At 41.4% G+C, this 25,498-nt stretch overlaps 1 protein-coding gene across 1 annotated transcript in view; it reads right to left on the reverse strand.

Annotated features, from left to right (window-relative positions):
- The window catches only part of LOC122229346 (collagen alpha-4(VI) chain-like), a 147,276-nt gene extending 122,273 nt beyond the window's left edge, over nt 1-25,003 (reverse strand). Inside the window, exons 1-2 of the mRNA XM_042954381.1 lie at nt 24,908-25,003; nt 13,889-14,039 (exon numbers count right to left, since the gene is read on the reverse strand). Coding sequence (XP_042810315.1) covers nt 13,889-14,039; nt 24,908-25,003 — 247 coding nt within the window. The remainder of the gene's footprint in view (nt 1-13,888; nt 14,040-24,907) is intronic.
- Between the last annotated feature and the right edge of the window lie 495 nt (nt 25,004-25,498).

Consider the following 25,498-nt stretch of genomic DNA (forward strand, 5'->3'; position numbering starts at 1 on the left):
GAGTTCACAGTGATTCCAGAAAGGGAAGGGATTATTGAGGAGCCAGGGAAGAGAGTTTTAAGGCTGTCAAGAGAAGACTTAGGCTTGGTGCTATACACAGGAATTCCCAAAAAATGATTACAGCTCTAGTACTCTGAAAACTTAAAGACATTTACATGCGACTCATGGAATGAGTCAGGCAATGCTAGTCACAAGTTTGTAACTTGGTGTATTCAATTAAAGGTGTATAACAGCCAGCCTGCAACAGAATCTCAGATGTAAGCCACCCCTCACAAGCCCTTCATGGATGAGAAATAGCAAGAGGGGAAGTGATGCAAGAAATGTCATCTGTGATTCATAATGTCTTTATGAAGTCTTCAGGAGGTAAGATGCTAGCTGCCATGAAGAAGATGGATAATTGTCAACTCCATGAACCAACATGAGACCCCATCAGAAGAATATGCCTTAGCGAACAAACTAACTTCATTGGTAACATCAGCCTTGTCCCCCTCTCAAACATCTCTTGATCTGGAAGCTGGAAGGGACACTCAGGACCACAGTCTTGTCCTCCATCCTCATCCCTATAAACAGAGACCTAAAGACCTAAAGACCATTTGGGGGCAGAAAGGAAGGTATGAGGATTTTTGGATCCCCAAAGATGAAGAACCCCAGTCATCACCAACAAATGCTAGCTGAAAATTCACAGTGGGAGTGGTACTTCATTGGCTCTTGGAATCCAGACTAATCCCAAACTCTATGTTCTTTGGAGATACAAGATTTCTGCACCCATGACAAAGAGCAGATAGGAAGGAATTAAGAAACAAAACACAAACAAAAAGAACAACCTATCTTCATATAGTCAAAGCCTACACTTTTGGTCATTCATGTAATATCATCATTTTTAAAACTATATCCAGAATATTCAGTAATTCTGTAACACAACTTCATCAGGCTACAGGTCAAGAGATCCAAACCCATTGTGGGAGAAAAAGAATTTGTTTTATGTCACATATTTAATGTTTATTTAGATAGAACTTATGGAAGGAAGAATAACAGTCCTTCCTCAAAAAAAAAAAAAAAAAAAAAAAGTTCATTTTCATGCTATGACTTGCTAATTACAATAAGATCAAGAGATCATAGTCAGGGGATCAGTGATCCCAAGGTTAGCCATAAATTCAATCTCAATGACAAACATAGCTTTCAACTTTAAATGATAAATGCTGCAGGCTATAATAAATATTCTAACAAATGTAGTTCCTCATAACACAAACTAATGATCCCAAGGTTACTAATCAACAATCTTTCCAAGGTTTATATTTAAGTAAACTTTTGAGTATTACAGGAAACTCTGCCTTTCTAGAAAACTGACTTAGCCTGAAAGTCAACTTTATGATGCCAAGATACAGGTTAAAAGCATGCTTAATCCCATTTTTTGAAGCTTCTGCATAAATCTTTTTTAATTACCATAATCTACATAAGGCAGTGCTTTCCATTTTCAAAGCACTTACTATTTTTTCAAAGTTACTGCTATGGAAATTATCAAACTTTGACTCAAAGATATTCTGACTGACTTATTATTTAATTCCTACACAAGCCAGATAGAGCTCAGTAAATTTTCCCATATCCTGAGTGTGATGCTATGGAAAATTCTTCAAAACATTTTCCCACAGTATGGCATGTAGGTTTTGGTTTTCATCTACACCCTAGGAGAAGTGTATTGCCCTAATCTGAATGGTCAATAGCACTTAATCAAAAGGCCACACACCAGAGATGGCTACCACCAGTGTTTTAGATGTTTTTATCTCCAACACCAGGTATTTTGTTAATTAACATGACCATTGGAAATGGATTCTTTGGTGAAATCAGTGATGTCCTACATATGGGAATTTCCACATATGCTACAGATGCTTCCCATCATTATACAAACAGAATATAAGAATTTAACAAGCCTGGTATATTTTTGGAAATGTTGCCTGAGAGATGATTCTCAAAAGTTCTGGGTCTAGCCCCTGATTTAAAAGGATTCTTGGTTCCCTCACTTACCTAAACAGTGAGCCAAACCATATCCCTAGAACATTGTCATGTTAGAGAGGCTTTCTTTTGTGCAAGGTGCTATCAAGAGCTACTACAAATGGTGCCTGGGTGGCCCAGTCAATTGAGCATCTGACTCTTGATCTTAGCTCAGGTCTTGATTTCAGGGCCATAAGTTCAAGCCCCACATTGGGCTCTGCACTGAGTATAAAGCCTAGAGGGAAAAAAACAAAAACACAAAACACAAAAGAAAACAAAAACAAAACAAGAAAAAACTCCTACAAGATAAAGAACTAGAACTTTCCAGATCTTGCCAAGCAGGTGGTCTGTAAACTAACTCTAATTCCAACTTTACTCTGCTTGTTTGTTCCTGCTTAAGCATAAATGTCTAACTGCATAAATGTAACCTGAAACTTGCTCTCTTAGAACTTAATATAAAGACTTATATCTAGACTTACAGCTCTAGCCTCTAACTATTAGACACAATAGATATTAATCAATAAGTAAAACAAAATAAAAACAAAGGGCATAATAATTATGAACAACCATGTCCACTTAAATCACGTTTTAATACTGAGGCATCTACCTTTATTTTGTGGATTTTTTTTTCTCTGCTAAGTTATAACAGGAATTTAAGCAGCTTATAATATAATGGTACTTCAAATAACAAACACAAAACAAAAGAAGGGGAGGAGTTAAGCTGGCAGAGGAGTAGGGGGACCCCAAGCTTGCCTTGTCCCTCAAACACAGTGAGATAAATATCAAATTATTGTGAATATCCAAGAAATTGATCGGACAACTGAGAGAACAAAACTGCACATATACTAGTAGAAAAATGACCACCTCATAGAAGGTAGGAGCTGCAGAGAGTTCATTTGGGCAAGAAAGGGGCTACAAGTGCTTTTAAGGGAAAAGAACGTTGATCACAAAGAGAGGAGCAAGGGAGAAAGAGAGAGAGAGACAGTGAAAACATGCACAAGTGATTCCACAAGAAAAACTCTTCCTAAACCCATTGATTGGAAAAAGGAGGGGGGGATAAGTAACCACAAGTTTTAATAAGCAACATAGAGCAAAGTCTGAAGTTTTAAAGGTCTGCACCATCACCAGAGTCATGCCTGTGGGCTTAGCAATGTTCCGGTGGGGAAGGAGGGCAGAGACTAGGAAGTGGGCAGCTCCATCTGAGTCATATGGAGAGAAACAGTTCCTGGGTCACATGGGGAGAAATAGTTCCTCTTCTTGGAGTGATTTGGGAGAGGTGGCATGGCCTCTTTGGGGACAAAAAACCCTGAGGGCACCATTGAGCTGCCTCATTCACTAGCATAGGAACAGGGACTCTGACTGCGGGCAGTGAGCCTTGGTGCCGGCTTCCTGCTATGCTTTACCATAAACTCCAAGGTGCTATGTGGTTGACCGACCTTTTTTCTGGCCAGGAAAAAACAGCTCCTGGCCACAGCACAGGGAGGACCTCTGCCCGAGAATCATTATGGGTCTGTGCCATGAGGGTCCCTGAAGTTTGGAGTTTTGAGACCCACCTGCACCTAAGATAAAACACAGGGGAACCAGGTGGACAGCTCAGACACAGGGAGAAGGCAGAGATCTGACACAAGCTAGGGACACAGGAGGGGTGATTGTTTGCTCTTCTATGAGGGCTTCCTGAGGAGTGGTGGGCGCAAGCTTGTCTACAGAGGGAAAAGATAAGTATCGGATTACGAATGTAGACAAAGGATATTCAGCAACTCCTTAAAGCATAATAACATTCATATCATAGGAGTCCCAGAAGATGAAGAGAGAAAAAAAGGGGCAGGAGGTTTATTTGAACAAATTATAGTTGAAAATTTCCTTCACCTGGGGATGGAAACAGACATCGAAATCCAAGAAATAGAGAACTCCCACTAAATTCAACAAAAGCCAGCCATCACTAAGACATACCATACTCAAATTCACAAAATACAAAGACAAAGAAAGCATCCTAAAAGCAGCAAGGGGGGAAAACGTCCTCACCTATAAGAGAAGACAGATCAGATTTGCAGCACATCTGTCCACACAAACTTGACAGGACAGAAGGGAATGACATGATATATTGAACATGCTGAATGGGACAACTAGGCAGCCAAGAATACTTTATCCAGCAAGGCTGACATTCAGAATGAAGGGAGAGATAAAGAGTTTCCCAGACAAACAAAAACTAAAGGAGTTCATGACCACTAAACCAGCCCTGAAAGAAATACTAAAGGGGACTCTTTGCCGGGGGTGGGAGGACCAAAAGCAACAAAGAGCATTACCAGAAACACCAACTCTACAGGTAACACAAAGGCATGAAATTCACATCTATCAATAATCACTCTGAATGTAAATGGACTAAATGCTCCAATCAAAAGACACAGGGTATCAGAATGGATAAAATAACAGGATCCATCCATAGGTTTCCTACAAGACACTCATTTTAGACACAAGGCACCTGCAGATTCAAAGCGAGGGAATGGATAACAATCTATCATGCTAATAGACATCAAAAGAATGACAGAGTAGCCATACTTATATCAGACAATCTAGACTTTAAACCAAAGACTGTAAAAAGAGATGAAGAAGGGCATTACATCATAATTAAGAGGTCTACCCACAGATAAGATCTAACAGTTATAAATATTTATGACAACTTGGAATACTCAAATATGTAAATCAATTAATCACAAACATAAAGAACTCATTAATAATAATACAATAATAGTAGGGGGATTTGAAACCCCACTTATAGCAATGGACAGATAATCTAAGCAGAAAATCAACAAGGAAACAATAGCTCTGAATGACACACTGGAATGGATGGACTTAACAGATATATTCAGAACATTCAATCCTAAAGCAGCAGAATACACATTCTTCTCATATGCACATGGGGCATTCTCCAGAATAGATTACATACTGGGTCACAAATCAGGCCTCAACAAGTACAAAAATATTGAGCTCATACCATGAATATCTTCTGAACACACGCTATGAAACCTGAAGTCAACCACAAGAAAAAAATTGGAAAGACCACAAATACATGGAGATTAAAGACCATCCTCCTAAAGAATGGTGGGATTGCCCAGGAAATTAAAGAAGAAATTAAAAAGTACACAGAGTGGCGCCTGGGTGGCGCAGTCGGTTAAGCGTCCGACTTCAGCCAGGTCATGATCTCACGGTCCGTGAGTTCGAGCCCCGCGTCAGGCTCTGGGCTGATGGCTCAGAGCCTGGAGCCTGTTTCAGATTCTGTGTCTCCCTCTCTCTCTGCCCCTCCCCCGTTTATGCTCTGTCTCTCTCTGTCCCAAAAATAAATAAACGTTGGAAAAAAAAAATTTTTTTTTAAATAAAAAAAAGTACACAGAAGCAAATGAAAATGAAAACACAACAGTCCAAAACCTTTGGGATGCAAACGTAGTCCAAAAAGGGAAGTATATTGCAATACAGGCCTACTTCAAGAAGCAAGAAAAGTCTCAAATACACAACCTAATCTTACACCTAAAGGAGCTGGAAAAGGAATAGCAAATAAAGCCTAAAGCCAGCAGAAAAGGGGAAATAATGAAGACTAGAGCAAAAATAAATGATATACAAACAAACAAACAAACAAACAAACCAGTAGAACAGATCAATGAAACTAAGAGCTGGTTCTTTGAAAGAATTTATAAAATTGATAACCCCCTAGCCAGACTTATCAAAAACAAAATAGAAAGGACCCAAATAAACAAAGTCACAAATGAAAGAGGAAAGATCACAACCAACATCACAGAAGTACAAACAATTATAAGAGAATATTATGAAAAATTATATGCCAACAAATGGGCAATCTGGAAGAAATGGACAAATTCCTAGAAACATAAAAACTACCAAAACTGAAACAGGAAGAAATAGATAATTTGAATAGACCTGTAACCATCAAAGAAATTGAAACACTGATCAAAAATCTCCCAACAAACAAAAGTCAAGGGCCATATGGCATCCCAGAAGAATTCTATCAGACATTTAAAGAAGAGTTCATACCTATTCTTCTCAAACTGTTCCAAAAAATAGAAATGGAATGAAAACTTCCAAACTCATACTATAAGGACAGCATTACCTTGATTCCAAAACCAGACCAAGATGCCATTAAAATGGAGAACTATAAGCCATATCCCTGAGGAACATGGATGCAAAAATTCTAAACAAGATATTAACAAATAGAATCCAACAGCACATTAAAAGAATTACTCACCATGACCAAATGGGATTTATTTGGTTCAGTATCTGCAAATCAATCAACGTGATACACGACATTACTAAAGAGAATAAGGACCATATGATCTTGTCAATAGATGCAGAGAAAGCATTTGACAAAATATAGCATCCATTCTTAATGAAAACCCTCATTAAAGTAGGAATTGATCAACATCATAAAGCCACATATGAAAGACGCACAACTAATATCATCCTCAATGGGGAAAACCTGAGAGCCTTTCCCCTACAGGCAGGAACAAAACAGGGATGGCCACTCTCACCATTACTATTTAACATAGTACTAGAAGTCTTAGCCTCATCAATCAGACAACAAAAAGAAATAAAAGGCATCTAAATCAGCAAGGAAGAAGTCAAACTTTCACTATATGCTCACAACATGATCCTGTATGTAGACAACCTGAAGACTCCACCAAAACATTGCTAGAACTAAGACACAGATTCGGCAAAATCGCAGGATATAAAATCAATTTACAGAAATTGGTTGCGTCTCTATACACCGATAATGAAGCAATAGAAAAAAAAAAATCAAGGGTTCAATCCCATTTACAACTGTACCAAAAACAGTAAGATATCTAGCAATAAACCTAACCAAAGAGGTAAGTGATCTGTACTCTGAAAACTATAGAACATTTATGAAAGAAACTGAAGAGGACACAAAACAATGGAAAAACATCCCATGCTCATGGATTGAAAGAACAAACATTGTTTGTTAAAAGAACAAACATTGTTAAAAGAATATTGTTGCATTTAATGCAACCCCTATCAAAACCACCAGTATTTTTCACAGAGCTAGAACAAACAACCCTAACATTTGTATGGAACCTCAAAGACCCTAAATAGCCAAAGCAATCCTGACAAAGAAAAGCAGAGCTGGAGTCATCATGATTCTGGACTTCAGGCTGTATTACAAAGCTGTAGTCATCAAGACAGTATGATACTGGCACAAAAACAGACACATAGATCAAGGGAACAAAATAGAAAATCCAGAAATGCCCCCATACTATATGGTCAACTAATCTTCAACAAAGCAGGAAAGAATATCCAATCAAAAACAGACAGCCTATTCAACAACTAGTATTGGAAAAACTGGACAGCAACATGTTAGAATGAAACTGGACCACTTTCTTACACCATACATAAAAATAAATTCAAAATGGATGAAAGACCTAAATGCGAGACAGGAAACCATCAAAATCCTAGAGGAGAACACAGGCCACAACCTCTTTCACCTTGACCGGAGCAACTTCTTACTAGACACATCACCAGAGGCATGGAAAACAAAAGCAAAAATAAACTATTGGGACTTCAAGATAAAAAGCTTCTGCATAGCAAAGGACATAATCAACAAAACTAAAAGACAACTAAAAGGCAGCCTACAGAATGGAAGAAGATATTTGTAAATGACATATCTAATAAAGGGTTACTATCCAAAATCTACAAAGAACTTATCAAACTCGACATCCAAAAAACAAATAATCCTGTGAAGAAATGGACAGAAGACACCCAGATGGCTAACAGACACATGAAAAGATGCTCAATATCACTTATCATCAGGGAAATACAAATCACAACAACAATGAGATACCATATCATACCAGTCAGAATGGCTAAAATTAACAACACAAGAGACAACAGGTGTTGGTGAGGAAGTGGAGAAAGGGGAACCCTCTTACACTGTTGGTGAGAATGCAAACTGGTGCAGCCACTCTGGAAAACCATATGGAGGTTCCTCAAAGAGTTAAAGATAGAATTACCTATGATCCAGCAACTGCACTGCTAAGTATTTCCCCAAAGGATCCAAAAATACAGATTTGAAGGCATATATGTACCCTAATGTTTATAGCAGAATTATCAACAACACCCAAATTATGGCAAGAGCCCAAGTGTCCACTGACTGATGAATGAATAAAGAAGATGTGGTATACACCCCCCCACACACACACACACACAATGGAATATTGCTCAGCCATCAAAAAAATGAAATCTTGCTGTTTGTAACAATATGGATGGAGCTATAGTGTATTATACTGAGTGAAATAAGTAATTCACAGAAAGACAAATACCGTATGATTTTACGAATTAAAGAAACAAAACAGATGAATGTATCTGGGTAGGGAAAAAGAAGGGGGGAGACAAATCATAAGACACTCTTAAATACATAGAAGAAACTGAGGGTTGCTGGAGGGGGTATGGGTAGGAGATGGGCTAAATGGGTGATGGGTATTAAGGAGGGTACTTGTTGTAATAAGCCCTGGGTGTTGTATGTAAGTGATGAATCACTGAATTCTACTCTTGAAATCAATCCAGCACTGTATGCTAAGTAACCAGTATTTAAATAAAGGGAAAAAAAAGACCAATTAAGAAAAAAATAAGAATGGGGAAACATGAGTAAAAACCTGTGGGCTGAAAAGAGGAAGAACAAATGAGCATAGGACTTAATACTGAACTTCCTAACAGGGCAAGAGTTGTGTGATTGGTCCAGAACAGTTCCTCAAAACAATCCCGGTCCACCCCAGCGATGCTGCACCTGAACAGTATGACCCTCGTGAGCCTTTTTGGGTTCATGACCTTCATTCTGAACTGCTCACCGCACCTTTCCTAGGGCTCTTCCTGTCAGCTGGCATCTGACTGGTTTCCTGTTCGCTGCCTCAGCTTCCTCCTCGGACCTAAAAACACTCAGTATGCTTTGCCCAAACATAATTTGAAGGTTATCATAATTCTCATACAAATGGTAATAAGCACACTCAAAGTTGTATTCAGTTCATTAATGTGGGAACTAGCAGAAAGGCAAAGACAGTTCTAGGAGGCTATGAGAAATTTGGTTCATATGGTCAGATGTACAATGTTGAGGAACGCCACACAAGGCAATAAAACTGTAATGTCTGAGTAATGTCCTCTACTGGACAAGAAAAAAAAATCCATTGTTAGTTTAATGCAACTTAATCTCTAACTTTTTAGAGCTGTGCAATGAATGGGATCTAATCAACTTGTGAATAGCAAATCAAACAAAGTTCCATTCCTTGAACTTCAGATGATCCTGAAGTTCATCTGGATCTTCAGGATCTTTTTACTTCCTTCTCAGGTTTTAGATAATTCTCCTGAACACTTCCTTTTTTCCTAATGTCAGTCAACCAACAAGTGACCTGTTTTCCCTCTGATTGTGCTGCCAGGAGCAACCCCCAACAACCCCACTTGCACACATACACACATGACATTGCCTCCCATTGCTGGGGCAGAGCCATGAGGTTTGCTCTAGCTGTCCTGATAGGCCTTATCTACTACCTTTCCTTGCTCAACAGTAGGAGGCCAGTTCATGGGTGGAGCAACATGTTTCCAGACCCTGCAGACCTAAGGATCTCACATGCTAATCGTTATAAAAACCTCTGGCGGATTCTGATTCCATTAATCTGGGGTGGCGTTTGGGTATTTTTAACAATCATCCTCAAGGCATTCTTGCTTTTCTGCTTCCCACCTCTGCTTCCCTCCTGATTCGTTTACTTCACATGCTCTTGGTTCATGGGAATGTGCAGGAGGATAAATTATTTACAAACTCATACATGCTATTAGTCTGTCCTTCCCTACCTCCCACCCTGATCGGAGGGATGGCACTAAGATATTTGCCCCCTTCTCCAGGCAACCTCATGAACTAATCAAAAATCCTTTGTTTCAGCACAACTGAGGATTCAACCAGGCGTTTGCAGGAAGAGATGACAGGGGCCATTATCTGGATTGAGAAAGGAGGCAGAAATGCCGTGAGACTATACTCTTGGAGTGGGGTTTGGGGTCTCCACACAGGACAGACTCTGGGCCGGGCATGCCGGGTAAGCCCCAGTAGATGGGGGCCCATGCAGGGGGCCTGAAGAGTGCCTCCTTAGCTTGCTAGGAGCCAGGTGGGAAAACCAGTCCTGAGGATGGCCGCCACTATGGAACTCAAGGAGTCACAGTCCGAGGGAGAGCACCTTGGACTCATGACCCCCTCCTCACTCCAAGCTGAGAATTTGTATTTGACCCTGCAGAGACGAGAACCTCAGTAATATCTGAAGTTAAGTTTCCTGCCAGCCAGGTAGAGGGATCCTTGGAAGAGGTCACCACAGTGAGAGAAAAAAGTACAGAGTTGAGAGCAGGGACTCTGGGGCCAGATAGTTCTAGGGTTAAATTCTGGCCCTGCCCCTTATTAGCTGTGTGACTTGGGCCAGTTACTTATTCTGAAACTCAAATGCAGGGGAGTAAAAGTCACACCTGCTACATCTACAGCCCTCAGCAGGGATGAACTATGTCCTTAAGAACAATTTTAGGGGCACCTGAGTGGCTCAGTCAGGTGTCCAATTTCAGCTCAGGTCATGATCTCACATTTCCTGAGTTTGAGCCCCACATCGGGCTCTCTGCTGTCAGTGCGGAGCCTGCTTCAGATCTCCTGTCCCTCTTTCTCAAAAAAAAAAAAAAGCAAAAAACTTAGGGACACCTGGATGGCTCTGTGAGTTAAGCACCCAACTCTTGGTTTCAGCTCAGGTCACAATCTCGTGGTTCGTGGGTTCAGGCCCCATGTCAGGCTCTGTGATGACAGTGTGGGGCTTGCTTGAGATTCTCTCTCCTTCTGCTCTTCCCCCACTGGTTCATTCTCTCTCTCTCTCTCAAAATAAATAAACTTTAAAATAAATAAACTTAAAAAAATAATAATATTACCCATCGGCAAAAGTGTCTTCTGACTATTTCTCACTTTGTTCTGCAGGAAGTTGAGTTCCTAAGATTTAAGCTTGTTTCTGCAAAGCTGCTGTGGAGTCGGTGCAGGGTGGGGTTGGTGCAGAGATTTGGACCAACTATGCAGGAATTTGACTTAAGACCTAAGGAAGGAAATATATACAGATATAAATATATGTACGTATATGTATTATCCCTATGTTCAGCTGTTTGATGATTTATTTAATTTACAAATTATCTGTGCAGCTGAATTTATTTTTTTTAATCTTTGTGCTGCACACACACGCACGCACACACACACAAAATACATGTCCCAGGGTATTAACAAAAAATCTAAAAAATACAAGCAAGCCTAAAGGAAAAATAAACATCACCCATAACACAACCCATCACTCAGAAATAACCTCAGGGATCCTTTTAAAAAGGAAAATGTGCCTTGTTTTGTTCTTTGAAGGTTGTTTTCCTTCCTGTGTTTGGAAGTGGTGTGAGATGAGCCAGGTACTGCCCAGAGGGGGGAAAAAAGAGAATGGCCCAGAGGGCAGAGATGAAGACTTGGGTTGGCCACATGACCACCAGCAGCTGAGTTGATCTCTCTGATCTACACAGCACGGCCACCGGCAGGGTTTTCTTGGCAGGTCTTTCCTGAATCCAAAGAATAAAAGCTGAACTTTCAGCAAATTTTAGCCTCTGGCTCCAGCTTCTGAACACAATGCTGGAGATGTCAGTCTTTCTGCAAAGCTCATTTAAAATCTGGAATGAATAAGCTGATTGCCAGAGCAAAGAGGAAAAAATCTGTTTCCCCATCTATCTGATCAGAGCTGAGACCAGAATTCGGGCTGCCAGGCACATTTACAGCCCAAAGGCAATCGTCCAGACACACTCCTGGCAGAGATGTGCACCTTGGATCTGTGTTCTCCCTGAGTGGTTTCCTTTTTTCCCCAACCTGGAGAGAGATAAGTGTCTTAGTTAAAGCAGAGCCTTAGACACAGCAACCTGGAGGCAGGTGATTAATTTGGAAGGTAAGGCCAGGAAGCAGGAGAGAGGAAGGCAGGGAAGGAGGAAAGGCAGACCGGAGGCTGTGTTACCAAACCAGGTGAGGGCCTGATCCTGCTGCAGCCTTGTGAGAAGTAAACCACACTGAATGTCTCAGTTTCCTCTTAACTGAGCGTTGCTTCCAAGGGCGTCAACTTCAACCAAGCTTACTGAAAAGCCCAATGGACTGCCCCCCTTTGCATTAGAGAAAGCCCTGGATTAAAAAGAGGGGAGGGGCACCTGGGTGGCTCAGTCATTTAAGCGTCTGACTTCTGCTCAGGTCATGATCTCATTGTTCAGGAGTTCGAGCCCTGCGACAGGTTCTGTGCTGACAGCTGGGAGCCTGGAGCCTGCTTCAGATTCTGTGTGTGTGTGCCTCTCTCTCTGCCCCTTCCCTGCTTGCTCGCTCTCTCTCTCTCAAAAATAAATAACCATTTAAAAAAATAAAGTGGGGACATTCAGGGCCCCTGGGTGGCTCAGTCAGTCACGCATCTGACTTCAGCTCAGGTCATGATCTCACAGTTCGTGGGCTTGAGCCCCACGTCAGGCTCTGAGCTGACAGCTCGGAGCCTGGAGCCTGCTTGGGATTCTCTGTCTCCCTCTTTCTCTGCCCCTCCCTCCCCCCATCTCTCTCAAAAATAAATATTTAAAAAATTTTTTCAAACAGAGGGGAGATTCAGGGGCCACACTTGAGGGGCGAGTCATTAGGGTAAGGGGCTTCTGGGCTCCCCCTGTACTCTCCACCACAGCAGCTGCTGAAGTCAGAGGTGGCCGAGGGGACGTGAAGAGGGGCGCAGTGTCTGCTTCAGCACAGCGTGAGCTGGCTGCAGACCCATCCTGGCCCCAATTTCCAGACTTCCAGCTTTAGGCACATTCCAGCATTAACCTCATTTCACAGTTGAGGTTCAAAGAATTTGAATGGCTTGCAATTTCGCACCCCCAGAAAGTGGGAACAAAGGACTGAATCTGGGTCTCCTGCTACCTGACACAGTGTTCCTTCAGCCCCAGCCCCACTCGTGACGGCAGGACACGGAGATCCTTCCCTCTCTTCTTTTCTTACAAAAAGCTCCCCTACCTGGCATCTCGAAGCAGCCCAGCACTTCCCCTGGAGCCCCCCTGGTCCCACCGAAAGTCAGTGTCATGCAGCCTGTAGTTAAACACATGAGCTCTGGGTTCCTGGCTCTGCCATTTTGACCTTGAGCTCATTACCTAGTCTGTGCTTCAGGTTCCTCAGCTATAAAATGTGATAATCATAGTATCTAATTCATAGCACTGATTGAGGCTAAAATGAATTAATATTTATAAAGCACGAAAAGGCAGCCCTGTTCTTGGGAAGTGCTCAATAAATTCAGTCCTCACTCGACAGATATTCACTGAACACCTACTTTATGTTAGACACTGTTCTAAGTTCTGAAGATGTGGCAGAAAACGAACAGATAAAGCTCCTTCTCTCTCCTTTCCCAGACCAGTGATTCTCAAACTTGCGTGTGCATCACCGGGTGTTATACGTAGGGCATAAATCACTGGATTCTACTCCTGAAATCATTATTGCACTGTATGCTAGCTCACTGGGATGTAAATTTTAAAATAAAAATAAAATAATTTTTAAAAATTAAAAAAAAATGCATAGTGCTATTCCATTTGTATTTGGCAAAGAATGGATGTTGTGCAAAATACATATTTATACATTTGCCTGCATGTATATGGTATACACAAGCATTTACCTACGTATGTTCAGCGGTATAGCAAGGGAGGAGGTAGGCTGCTATGCAGTCTAATCCATAGGAAGGAGTATTTTATCCTGGGCATTGTTTAGAATTCCTAGTGCATGGTGCTAATGAAAAATAGACAAAAAACAAACAAAAAAACAAACCTGAGTGTGCATCAGAATTACCTCCAGGGTTTATTAAAACACAGGTAAATGGATCCCACTTCCAGGGTTTCTGATTCAAAAGGTCTGGGGTAGGGCCAGGAAGTTTGCATTTCTGACAAGTTCCCAGGTAAGGCTGCTGCTGCTGGTTGAGGAGCTGATCTAGAATCATTGTCTAGAAGGTAAAGTAAGTAAAGACAGCAGTAATGCCAGATGGCAATTAGTAATGTGAAGAAAAACAAAGCAGGGAGAAGGAGGTGGGTGATAGCACGTCCACAGGGCTCAGAGGAGATTTCTCTGATAAAGGTACCCTTTGAGGAAGGGCCTGAGGGAAGTTAATGAGCAATTCAGGTATTCTGGGTGGAGAAAATACAAGGCAAAGAACAACAAGTGCAAAGGCCCTGGGGAAGGAGCATGCCTTAGGAAATCAAGACTGCTGCCAGGTAAGAGGACACCTTGGTGTCAATCATGCCAAGAACAGAGAGTGCTAAGTGCAGCCCAGGCTGGATTTCTGCTCTCTCTGCCCCCTTGGTTGGGTACTTCCTACAGAGCTCAATTCACACAACGGATTGTGGTGGTTCTGGGAGGGCTCAAGGAACAGCAAGGAGGTCTAAGTGGCTGGAGCTGATTGAGGCGAGGAGTGGTAACGGAAGATGAGGTAAATATGTCTTCTAAGTTACAGTAAGGACTCCGGCTTTTACCCTGGATGAAATGGGAGCCATCAGACAGCTCTGAGCAGAGAAGTGATAGGATTTAACATAAAATCACACTGCCTGTGAGGTGAAAAGAGAGGGCAAAGGTGGGAGCAGGGCAACTACTTGAGGAGGTTATAAGTATTAGTTTTACAGAAGTATCACTTCTGCAGGGAGTGGCTTCCCGTAATAAGCCTAGTGATGCCCAGCCTTGAGCGACTGCCTAGGAGGGCAGGAGTTATAGGAAACTCTCCATCATATCCTAGCTAAAGTATTTAGACAGTCACTATTATGCGTTTTCCCTACATTGTATCATTTAATGTCCCAGGAACTCCATGAGCTGAATATTAACCATACAAATGGATAAAATGAGGCTCAGAGAAATGAAGCATCTTTCCCAAATTCTCACAGCAAGGTCTCTCAGACCTCAAAGAAGGCCTCTTGTGTCCTTTCCCTGTCTCCTGGATAATAGCTGAAATATTGTAATTAACTAATGAAAGCTTTTAAAAATGTAAGTTAGTGCTGATTCCAAGTTGTCCCGATGGTACTGTCATTCTTAGTCACTTCCTTCTATGTTTTCTTGGCCTGGAGAGGACTGGAGTTGGACTGGGAGCTAGAAATTCCATCTCACCCGGGTAAACCCATGTAACCCTCACTGTAAAAGCTTTCTAGGGAAGCTGAAAATAAAGTTTAAGAACCAATGTAGAAGAGCGTCCAAGTTACTATTGCTGCATAACAAAGTACCCCAACACTTGAGGCAACCGTTTCATTTTGCTCACTACTCTGGGTCAGGGATTCAGGAAGGGCTTGCCTACAGTTTTCGCTCCTGGGGGTGTCCAACATGGTTGGGGTATCTAATGCAGTTGCAGCCAGATGTCAGCTGGGCCTGTGCTCATCTAATGGCTCCACTATCCAGATGTCGCCCTCACTCACATGGCCAGCAGTTAGTCCTTTCTGTGACTGGTAGTTCAGCTGAGCTGTCGATTGGAGTGCCTACACGAGGCCACTCCAGCCTGGTGGTCAGGGTGGTCAGGCTTCTTTCATAATGGTTGCTTTCCATAGTGCGAGCTCCCAAACTGAACTGGGTAGAAGCTACATGGCCTTTTATGGCATAGCCTCAGAAATCATAGAGCATCACTTGACCACAACTATTTCTTGAAGCAGTCACAACCCATCCAGGTTCAGAGGGAGGGGACATACAGTCCACCTCCCGATGGGAGGTGCATCAAAGAATGTGCAGACATGTAAAACTTCCGCCAAAATGTCATCTGCTGGCGTTCAAAAAGTATCTGCCTAACTCATATACTTTGCTGGTGGGAAAGTAAATTAACATAAGCCCCATAGAAACCAATTTGGGAATACGTATCAAAATTACAAATGCATATACTCTTAGATGGAGCAATTCCACTTCCGGGAATTTAACTTGCAGAAGTGGTCAACGCAAATCACCACAAGTCAACTCCAATATTTCAGGAGTGTTCAAGAAGCAGAGCCAGCATTTCCACTAAAAAAAGAAAAAAAAAAATCTGGGTGCATTTCTCCATTTAAGGAGACCACAACACTATTAAGTATATTAGATGATCCTAATTATTATTACGTGGCCTTCCATGTGCCCAGCATGCTACCTGCTTTATACCTCTTCTTTCTAATCTTTTGCACAACTCTCAAACGTCAATTATTTCTATCTCTCTAGAGGTTTGGAAAAATGTGACCTGCCCAAGGCCACACAGTTTGTTAAGTAGGGGACCCAAAATTCAGATCCAGTTATACCTGACTCCATATCCCAATCTTCAGCTTGCAGTAGCATAATGCAGTCTTTAACGTCATATGCTTGCATTTGAGAATCTCTAGTCTTTTGGCATTCCCCATCCACTGCACAGTGTTTCATTACAAGTTGTTTCCTGACAGAAGTAACATATAAAGATAAACCCATACGATTCTTTGAAGGAGACCGACTGTGAGATTAATGTTTATACCGAAAATTTCCTTAGAAATGAAAATTATTCTTGAAATGTGTAAGTATAAACATTGTTAGTTTGCATATCTTTTTAATAAATTCCCAGAAATTGCATCTCAGCACATTTTCCCTCATCTCTACTCTTGCCAACATTGTGTGAAGACAGCTGAAGATGTAAGAATAGAGGTTAATACGAATCAATAATGCTTGTTTATTGCCCAAAATGGAGTAAGCATAGGTAATGGGCAAAAATGCTTTGTCTTAGTAAGTTAGCCAACATCTTCCCCATCCCCTGATTCCTCACAAGTGTCACTGAACGTAGCTGCCCCATGGAAATTGCCCCATGGAAGGAGCTGCCCCATCCCAGCACTTTACACACACTCACACACTTACACACATGTGCACATCCACACATCTTGCACCTGAAATTTACTCCTGCTTTTTTTTTTCACTGAAATATAAAGGCACAAAAAATTCCCCAACTCAGCAAACTTTCCCAGTTTGCTGAGCCAACTGGACCACTCCCTTGCTCAGACTTTTAGAATAGCTCCATATTGCTCATTGCAGTAAATCCACACTCCTTTCATCAGTAAAATTTTAAAGTACTGTATTCTAAGAAGTAGATAAGAAAGTAAAACTTCCATGTTCATTCTACAAGGCCAGCATTACTCAGATACCAAAAACAGACAGACACGCCAAAAAAAAAAAAAAAAAAAAAAGCAGCGACAAGCCAGTATCTCTGATGAACAAAAATGCAAAAATCCTCAACAAAATATTAGCAAGCCAAATTCAACAATACATTATAAAAATTATTCACCACAATCAAATGAGATTTATTCCAGAGATGCAAAGGTAGTTCAACAATCACAAATCAATGTGATATATTACATTAGTAGGAGAGACGATAAAAACCATAAGAGTATCTCAGTAGATGCAAAAAAAAGCATTTGACAAAATAGACATCCACTCATGATAAAAACTCTCAACAAAGTGGGTTAAGAAGGAATATGCCTCAAAATAACAAAGTCCATATATGAAAAACCCACAGGTAACATCATACTCAATGGTGAAAAACCGAAAGCGTTTCCTCTAAGATCAGGAACAAGACAGGGGTGTCCACTCATCACTTTTATTCAACACAGTACTTGAAGACCTAGCTTCAGCAATCAAATAAGAAAAAGAAATAAAAGGCATCCAAAGTGGTAAGGAAGAGGTTAAAAGTGTCACTGTTCACAGATGACATGATACCATATAGAGAAAACCCTCAAGACTCCACCAAAAAACTATTACAACTGATACATGAATTCAGTGCAGTTGTAGGATACAAAATTAATATATAGAAACCGGTCACATTTCTATTCACTAATAACAAAGTAGAAGAAAGAGAAATTAAGAAAACAATTCCATTTACAATTACACTGAAAAGAACAAACTACCTAGGAATGAATTTTACCAAGGAGGTGCAAGACCTATACTATGAAAACTATAAGACATTGACGAAAAAGGACACAAACAAGTGGAAAGATATGTCATGCTCATAGATTTGAAGAATATTGTTAAAATATCCATACTCCCCAAAACAATCTAGCAATCTACAGATTCAATGCAATCCCTATCAAAATATCAATGGCATTTTTCATAGAACTAGAACAAATACTCCTAAAATTTGTATGGAACCGCAAAATTAAACCCTAACTAGTCAAAACAATCTTGAGAAAGAAGAACAAAGCAGGAGGTATCACAATCTCAGGTTTCAAGATACACTACACAGCTATAGTAATCAAAATAGTAGGATACTGGCATAAAAACAGATACATAGATCAGTGGAACAGAATAGAGAGCCCAGAAATAAATCCACACCTATATAGTCAATTAATCTACAGCAAAGGAGGCAAGAATATACAATGGGGGAAAGACAGTCTTTTCAATAAATGGTGTTGGAAAGACTAGATAGCTACATGCAAAAGAATGAAAGTGGACCACTTTCTTACACTCTATACAAACATAAACTCAAAATGGATTAAAGACCTAAAAATGAGGCCTGAAACCATCAAACTCCTAGAAGAAAACATTAATCTCTTGGCCATCACTTGTAGCAACACATGTATAGATAGGTCTCTTCAAACAAAGGGGGAAAAGCAAAACTAAGCAATTGGGACTACACCAAAATAAAAAGCTTTCGCACGGTGAAGGAAACCATCAACAAAACAAAAAAGCAAGCTACTGAATGGGAAAAGATATTTGCAAAGGATGTATCTGATAAGGGGTTAACATCCAAAAAAACACAAAGAATTCATATAATCCAACACCAAAAAGACCCAAACAATTCAATTAAAAAATGGGTAAAGGACCTGAATAGACATTTTTCCAAAGAAGACATACAGATGGCCAACAGACACATGAAAAAGATGCTCAACACCACTAACCATCAGGGAAATGAAAATCAAAACCACAATGAGATATCACCTCACACCAGTCAGAACGGCTAGTACCAAAAAGGCAAGAAATAACAAGTGTTGACAAGGATGTGGAGACAAGGGAACCCTTGTGCACTGTTGGTGGGAATGTAAATTAGTGCAACCACTGGATAATAGTATGGACGATCCTCAAAAACTTAAAAATAGAATTACTGCATGATCCAGTTATTCTACTACTGGGTATTTTCTCAAAGAAAATGAAACACTAATTCAAAAAAATATATGCACCCTATGTTTATTACAGTATTATTTACAATAGCCAAGATATGGAAGTAACCCAAGTGCCTACTGATAGATGAATGGATAAAGAAGATACATATATAAGAAACATAAATAAGAAATTTTATATATATATACATAACATATATCACATATAACACATATAACACATATAACCTATAACACCTATATAACCTATATATATATATATATATATATATATATATATATATAACACCTATATAACCTATATAACCTATATAACCTATATAATATATATAATATATATATAATATATATATATATATATATATTATATATATATATATATAGGCACCTGGGTGGCTCAGTTGGTTAAGTATCCAACTTTGGCTCAAGTCTTGATCTCATAGTTCATGAGTTCAAGCCCCACGTTGGTCTCTGTGCTGACAGCTCAGAGCCTGGAGACTGCTTTGGATTCTGTGTCTCCCTCTCTCTCTGCCCCTCCCGTGCTCATGCTCTGTCTCTCTGTCCCAAAAATAAACATTAAAATTTTTTTTAAAAAGATATATTATTCTGTCATAAAAAAGAATATCTTGTATGGATAAAGAAATTGTGGTTTATATACACAATGGAGTACTACGTGGTAATGAGAAAGAATGAAATATGGCCCTTTGTAGCAACATGGATGGAACTGGAGAGTGTGATGCTAAGTGAAATAAGCCATACAGAAGAAGACAGATACCATATGTGTTCATTCTTATGTGGATCCTGAGAAACTTAACAGGAACCCATGGGGAGGGGAAGAAAAAAAAAAAAAAAAAGAGGTTAGAGTGGGAGAGAGCCAAAGCATAAGAGACTCTTAAAAACTGAGAACAGGGGCACCTGGGTGGCTCAGTCGGTTAAGCATCCGACTCCGGTCAGGCCATGATCTCACAGGGTTCATGGGTTTGAGCCCCGCGTCGGGCTCTGTGCTGATAGCTCAGAGCCTGGAGCCTTCTTCGGATTCTGTGTCTCCCTCTCTCTCTGCCCCTCCCCTGCTCATGCTCTGTCTCTCTCTGTCTCAAAAATAAATAAAAACATTAAAAAAAATTTTAAAAACTGACAACAAACTGAGGGCTGATGGGGGGTGGGAGGGTGGGGAGGATGGGTGATGGGTATTGAGGAGGGCACCTGTTGGGATGAGCACTGGGTGTTGTATGGAAACCAGTATGACAATAAATTTCATATATTTAAAAAAAAGAATTTCTTGTTATTTGCAACAACATGGGATGGAACTAGAGGATATCATGCTAAGTGAAATAAGTCAGACAGAGAAAGATAAATACCATATGATTTTACTTATATAGAATCTAAAAAATAAAACCAAAAAATTCAAACAAACAGACTCTTACATACAGAGTACAAACTGGTCATTGCCAGAGGGATAGTGGGTGGTAGGATTAATAGGTACGAACTTCCAATTATAAAATAAATAAGCCACAGGTATTAAAAATACAGCATAGGGAATATAGGCAATGATATTGTGATAACATTAGATGATGACAGATGGTCACTACACTTACCATGATGATCACTGAATAATATATAGACTTGCCTAATCCATATGGTGTACACCTGAAAGTAACCTAACATTGTATGTTAATTATAGTTTAATCCTTAAAATCTTAAAAGCATTTGTATAAAAAAAATATGAAACATCACTCCCAAATTTCTTCCTTTCTGCTACACTAAGTCTAGTCTCTGACACTTCTGTATAAGCCAAATCCACTCCCCAAGAACCTCCCTGTAGTACCCATTATACGTCTCTTTTTCCCAATGCCATATAGTATTTTAGGACCTTTAAATCCAACTTAACAGTTGGTTGTCTATGACCTTGTAAACTCTTTAATTCAGTGCTCCCCAAATGCTGGTGTGCATCAGAAGAACCTGGAGGGTTTTAAACAGATTGCTGGGCTCCACTCCCAGGGTTTCTAATTCAGCAGGTATGGAACGGGGCTCAAGAACCTGCATTTCTGATGAGTTCCCAGGCGATGCTCCTGCTCTGGGGACTGCAGCGAGGGAGCCACTGGTGTAGGGAAAGAGCAGGCTGTTTGCTAGCTACTTGAATCTGGGCAAATGACACAGACGTTCTTCATCCACACTCTCACTTCCAACGACTGTGGAAAGAACGGAAGTAATGTATTTTAAATGTTTAGTACAGTCCTGGTGCATAGTAAGAGCTCAATACATGGGAGCTATTATTTCTAGCAGAAAAAAGACCAGACTTCCTGGGGATTAACTAGATAACAAAGGCAACACCTAGGCTGTGGCTTAACAATGTTCTGGGCTGTAGTCTTATTAGCAGGACGGCCAGTCCCTTGCCAGAACCTGAAAGGAAGCCAAGCAAATTTTTACTCGTCCACTTATGTAAGTCTTTATCCAGGAAGGGCAACTGAGAATAACATTTCCCATGTTTATAAGACTTCTCTCAAAGCTGAACACCTGTGATTTGTTCAAATCGCAATTAAATAGGGAAGTTTAATATTATTTTCACATTATTGTAAATTGTACTAACAGTGACAAGAAGCAAAATAACCTAGAGTCTGTCCCAAATTGTCTTATCGTGGCTCTTCATTAGAAAAAAAAATAAAGTAGAATCTTAAGAAAAGCTTCAGGAATAATTTATAATTACAAAACCAGCTCTGACTACCTTTGTTGGCAAGGGTATCTGAAAAGAAGGTCCACGTTTGCAGAATCCTGGACTGTGGTGGGGGTGTAGTTCTTTGCAACCTAATCCATCCAGCGGAAGGGGTGGGGGGCGGAAAAGCTGGCATCCAACCTGATCAGACTCTGCCCCAATGGCCTGCGGCGAGCAGGGGACTGCGGACCGACCTCTGATTTTGTAGAGCCGGGGCCTGACCAACACCCTGGCTTCAGCAGCTGCAGGCTCAGGCCTGGACTTTTCTTGGGACTTCCTGGAAACCGCGAGACAAACAATGGGGCTGACAGAGCATATCCCATCTCGTACAGCCTCCAAAACCCTCAGCCCCACTGTTCTGCCCCCCTGCCAGTCCCAGGCGCAGCTTTCACACCTCTTTGAGACTCAGCACCTCATACACGGCACCTGGAAAGCGATAGGAGCTCAAGAAATGCTGATTTCCTAATCAAGTTACTAAACAAGGTAATAGTTGACAGGTTTTGTTTTTTTTTTTAATCTGTTATGACACTGGTGCTATATGGTAGCTGTGGTAAATTCAAGAAACTGGGAGTCATAAGAAAGCAGTATGTAGACAGGCTTCAAATTTGCCTGCTAATATTGTTTCTTTCCATACCTGTATCAGTCAGGGTTTAATCAGAGAACCGCCAGGAGAAATATAAGCAATTATGGCTTTTTTAAAGGGATTTGAACGTTCGTAATCATGAGCGCCGGTTAAACAGTTTATACAGGGCTGTTGTTTCCACATCTGGTAGGGGGACTGAGTCAGCAGGGCTGGTCGGCAAAAGCAAAGGTGGATGTGAAGAGGGAGAAAACGGGACAAGCTAGACTTTTCAGGCTGAGCAGGAAAGCACAAAGATGGATGGAGCCATGTCAGACTCTCACGGCCTCCCAGCCGCCATCTTCAGTGATGCAAGGGACCTGTAGGCAAAGTTGGTGCCCTTTGTCACAGAGATAAACACGCAGCTGGCACGGGAGTTGGAGAAGCCAGAGAGGAGATTCGGCAGAAGCAGAGTCGCTACGGACAGGGCTGCTGCCCCCCACCAACCAGGTGAAGAGCAACAACAAGCATCACCTACCACACCAACCAGTACCCCAAACCCACCTTCCAAGCACTGAAGACAATATAGCTGCTGATTCATTTCTGCCTTCCAAGTTTCACACAAAATGTCGCATGGGGTCCCCACCATGCAGAAAAGAAAACTCTGGAAAATGTAGTCCTAACTAAGAGGAGTCGACGTGAAAGAAACCCACCACAACCCCTGGCATGGTGGCCAGAAGTCAGACTCTCCTGAGAGTGAAGCTCCTTGCTCCAGCTCAGAGAGGGTCTAAGCACAAGAATCAGGTGCTGGTGATAAACCCTGACTCGCAGCCGGTTCTCAGAAAAGATGTTGAACAGAAGAGGGGCAGAGTGCAAACTGCAACCTTGGAAATTTTAGGAGGTGTAATTCATTTCAGATGGATTTCGTACCAATTAGCCAAGGGAGGCAACTCAGGACAGATTCTTGACAAGCTGGCTCTTCAGGACAAGATGAGAAATGCAATCTAGACACAGAAATTGGACTCCATAAAAATCCCCCACTTTGTGGTAAACACACAGATTCCTCCCCCACCCCCCCAACCCCATGATTCTGGAAGGTCCGGGAGGACTCCCGGGAATCTGTGTTTCAACTAACACCCTAAATGATTCTCCCAACAGTGAACCTTAGTCCACACTCAAGACTTTTCTAGCGGCTTGCAAGTCAACTTGCAAACTCCCAAATCTACCCCGGCTGCAAAAGCTGGTGGCTGCAGGTTATTTTAATTGAGGGAACATCAGAGAGTATCTTTACAGAAAGGCAGCGGTGGGAGATTAAAAAGTTGCTATTTATGTTAGCATGATGTTCTAAAGGTTATTTTAAAATTCTATTTATTGAGGGCTCATAAATGTTACTTGCTCTATTAATAAAAAAAACTTGCTGGTTACCAAATCACATGCTCCGTTGTGACTTGGCGAACAACCCACACGTTTTACCCGCCTCCAAGCAGCCAAGATGTACTAGCGCCACCTAAAGGCCACTAGGGGCACACGCTAACTGCAAAACAAGACGTCCTCTGTGCTTAACTGCAGCAAACAAGAGACTGAACTTTGGGAACCGCCAATGATAAGGGTTTGATTTTTTTTAGTCATAAATAACTGTGAGAATTTGCTGTGTGTCCTTCCTTGGCTGCTTGAGAGAATGGAAAGAACACGGACTTTGGAATTCGGCAGACTTGGTTGAAATCCCGGCTCTGTCACCTAAAAGCTACGGCCACATTTTGTGCCTGACTGCGCATCTTGGCTCACAGGTGTAGCCTGTGTAGAGTGATGGCGGCTGGCCCCAGCTTCGCTGAGTATCTCCTTGTGTCTTGCTCAGGGCTCCTCTAAGGCAGAGGGTGCTTGGGATGCCCTTCACACGTATGTTCCATCCCTGACGTAACCTTAACCACAGGGGTCCAGAGCCCATAACAAAGTCTTTACTTTTCTCTCCCATGCACATAATTCTGAAGCACATTCTACTCAGCTCCTCAGAAGATTCCTCGAGAAAGCTATGAGGAAGCAGCCCCTGTTGCCTAGAGTGATGGCCAATTCAAGACAATCCACCCTGGCATTAGTTTTTCCTCCTTGCATTCATATTCTCTGGGATCACTTTCCAAAATAAACAACTTGCACACAAGCCCTCATCTCACCTTCTGCTTTCTCAGGGAATTCAGGCTAAGACAAAATGTAACTTGAGGCCTGGGTTTTCTCAGCTGCGGTGTGAGCTTATTGCAAGACAGGGACGTTGTAAAAACTCGGTGAATTCCTGTAGGAAAAACACTTGCACGATGTCTGGTCCGTAAGAGAACCCTATTTCCTGGGGGCTCCCTCTGCTACCTGGTAACTTCTTGGCAGAGGCAATTTCTTCTTCAAGCTAGACTGTCAGCAGTGTCACGTGCCTCACTGCCACTGCTCCCACCATGGTCACAATTATCACCTTCAACCCCAGACATACCACATACCATTAGCACCACCAAGGTCATTTTCATCACCACAACCATCACCACGCCTACCACTGTCACCTGTGCTAGGCTTTCTCCCACATCCACCATCGCCATCATCATCACCCATATGTCACCATTACCACACTCCTGTAGGTCCCTGAGCAAGATGTCTCCAGCCCGGGTCTAGTCGATTTCCTTCAGCTAGAGAAACTATTTGACACGGCTCTGTTATATCTGTTGCAGCAAAATCTACACACCAACTAATGTTAACATTTCTGGTTTGATAGCTCACTAATTTTCAGTGTTGAATAATATTCCATTGTCTGCAGGCAGCACAATTTACCCATTCATCCGCTGAAGAACATCGTGATTGCTTCCACGTTTGGGCAATTGTGAATAAAGCTGCTTACAAACATCGGTGTGCAGGTTTTTGTGAAGATTTGGCTCATGGGGGTCAATGCCAAGGAGCATCGTTGCTGGATCATAAGGTGAGAGTATGTTTAGTCTTATAAAAAAAACTTCCAAACTGTCTTCTAAAGTGGCTGTACCATTTTCCATTCCCAGCACGGAGAAATGAGAGCTCCTGTCGCTCCATATCCTAGCCAGCAT

This window comes from Panthera leo, chromosome C2 (assembly GCF_018350215.1).
Source record: "Panthera leo isolate Ple1 chromosome C2, P.leo_Ple1_pat1.1, whole genome shotgun sequence".
Classification (NCBI taxonomy): Eukaryota; Metazoa; Chordata; class Mammalia; order Carnivora; family Felidae; genus Panthera; species Panthera leo.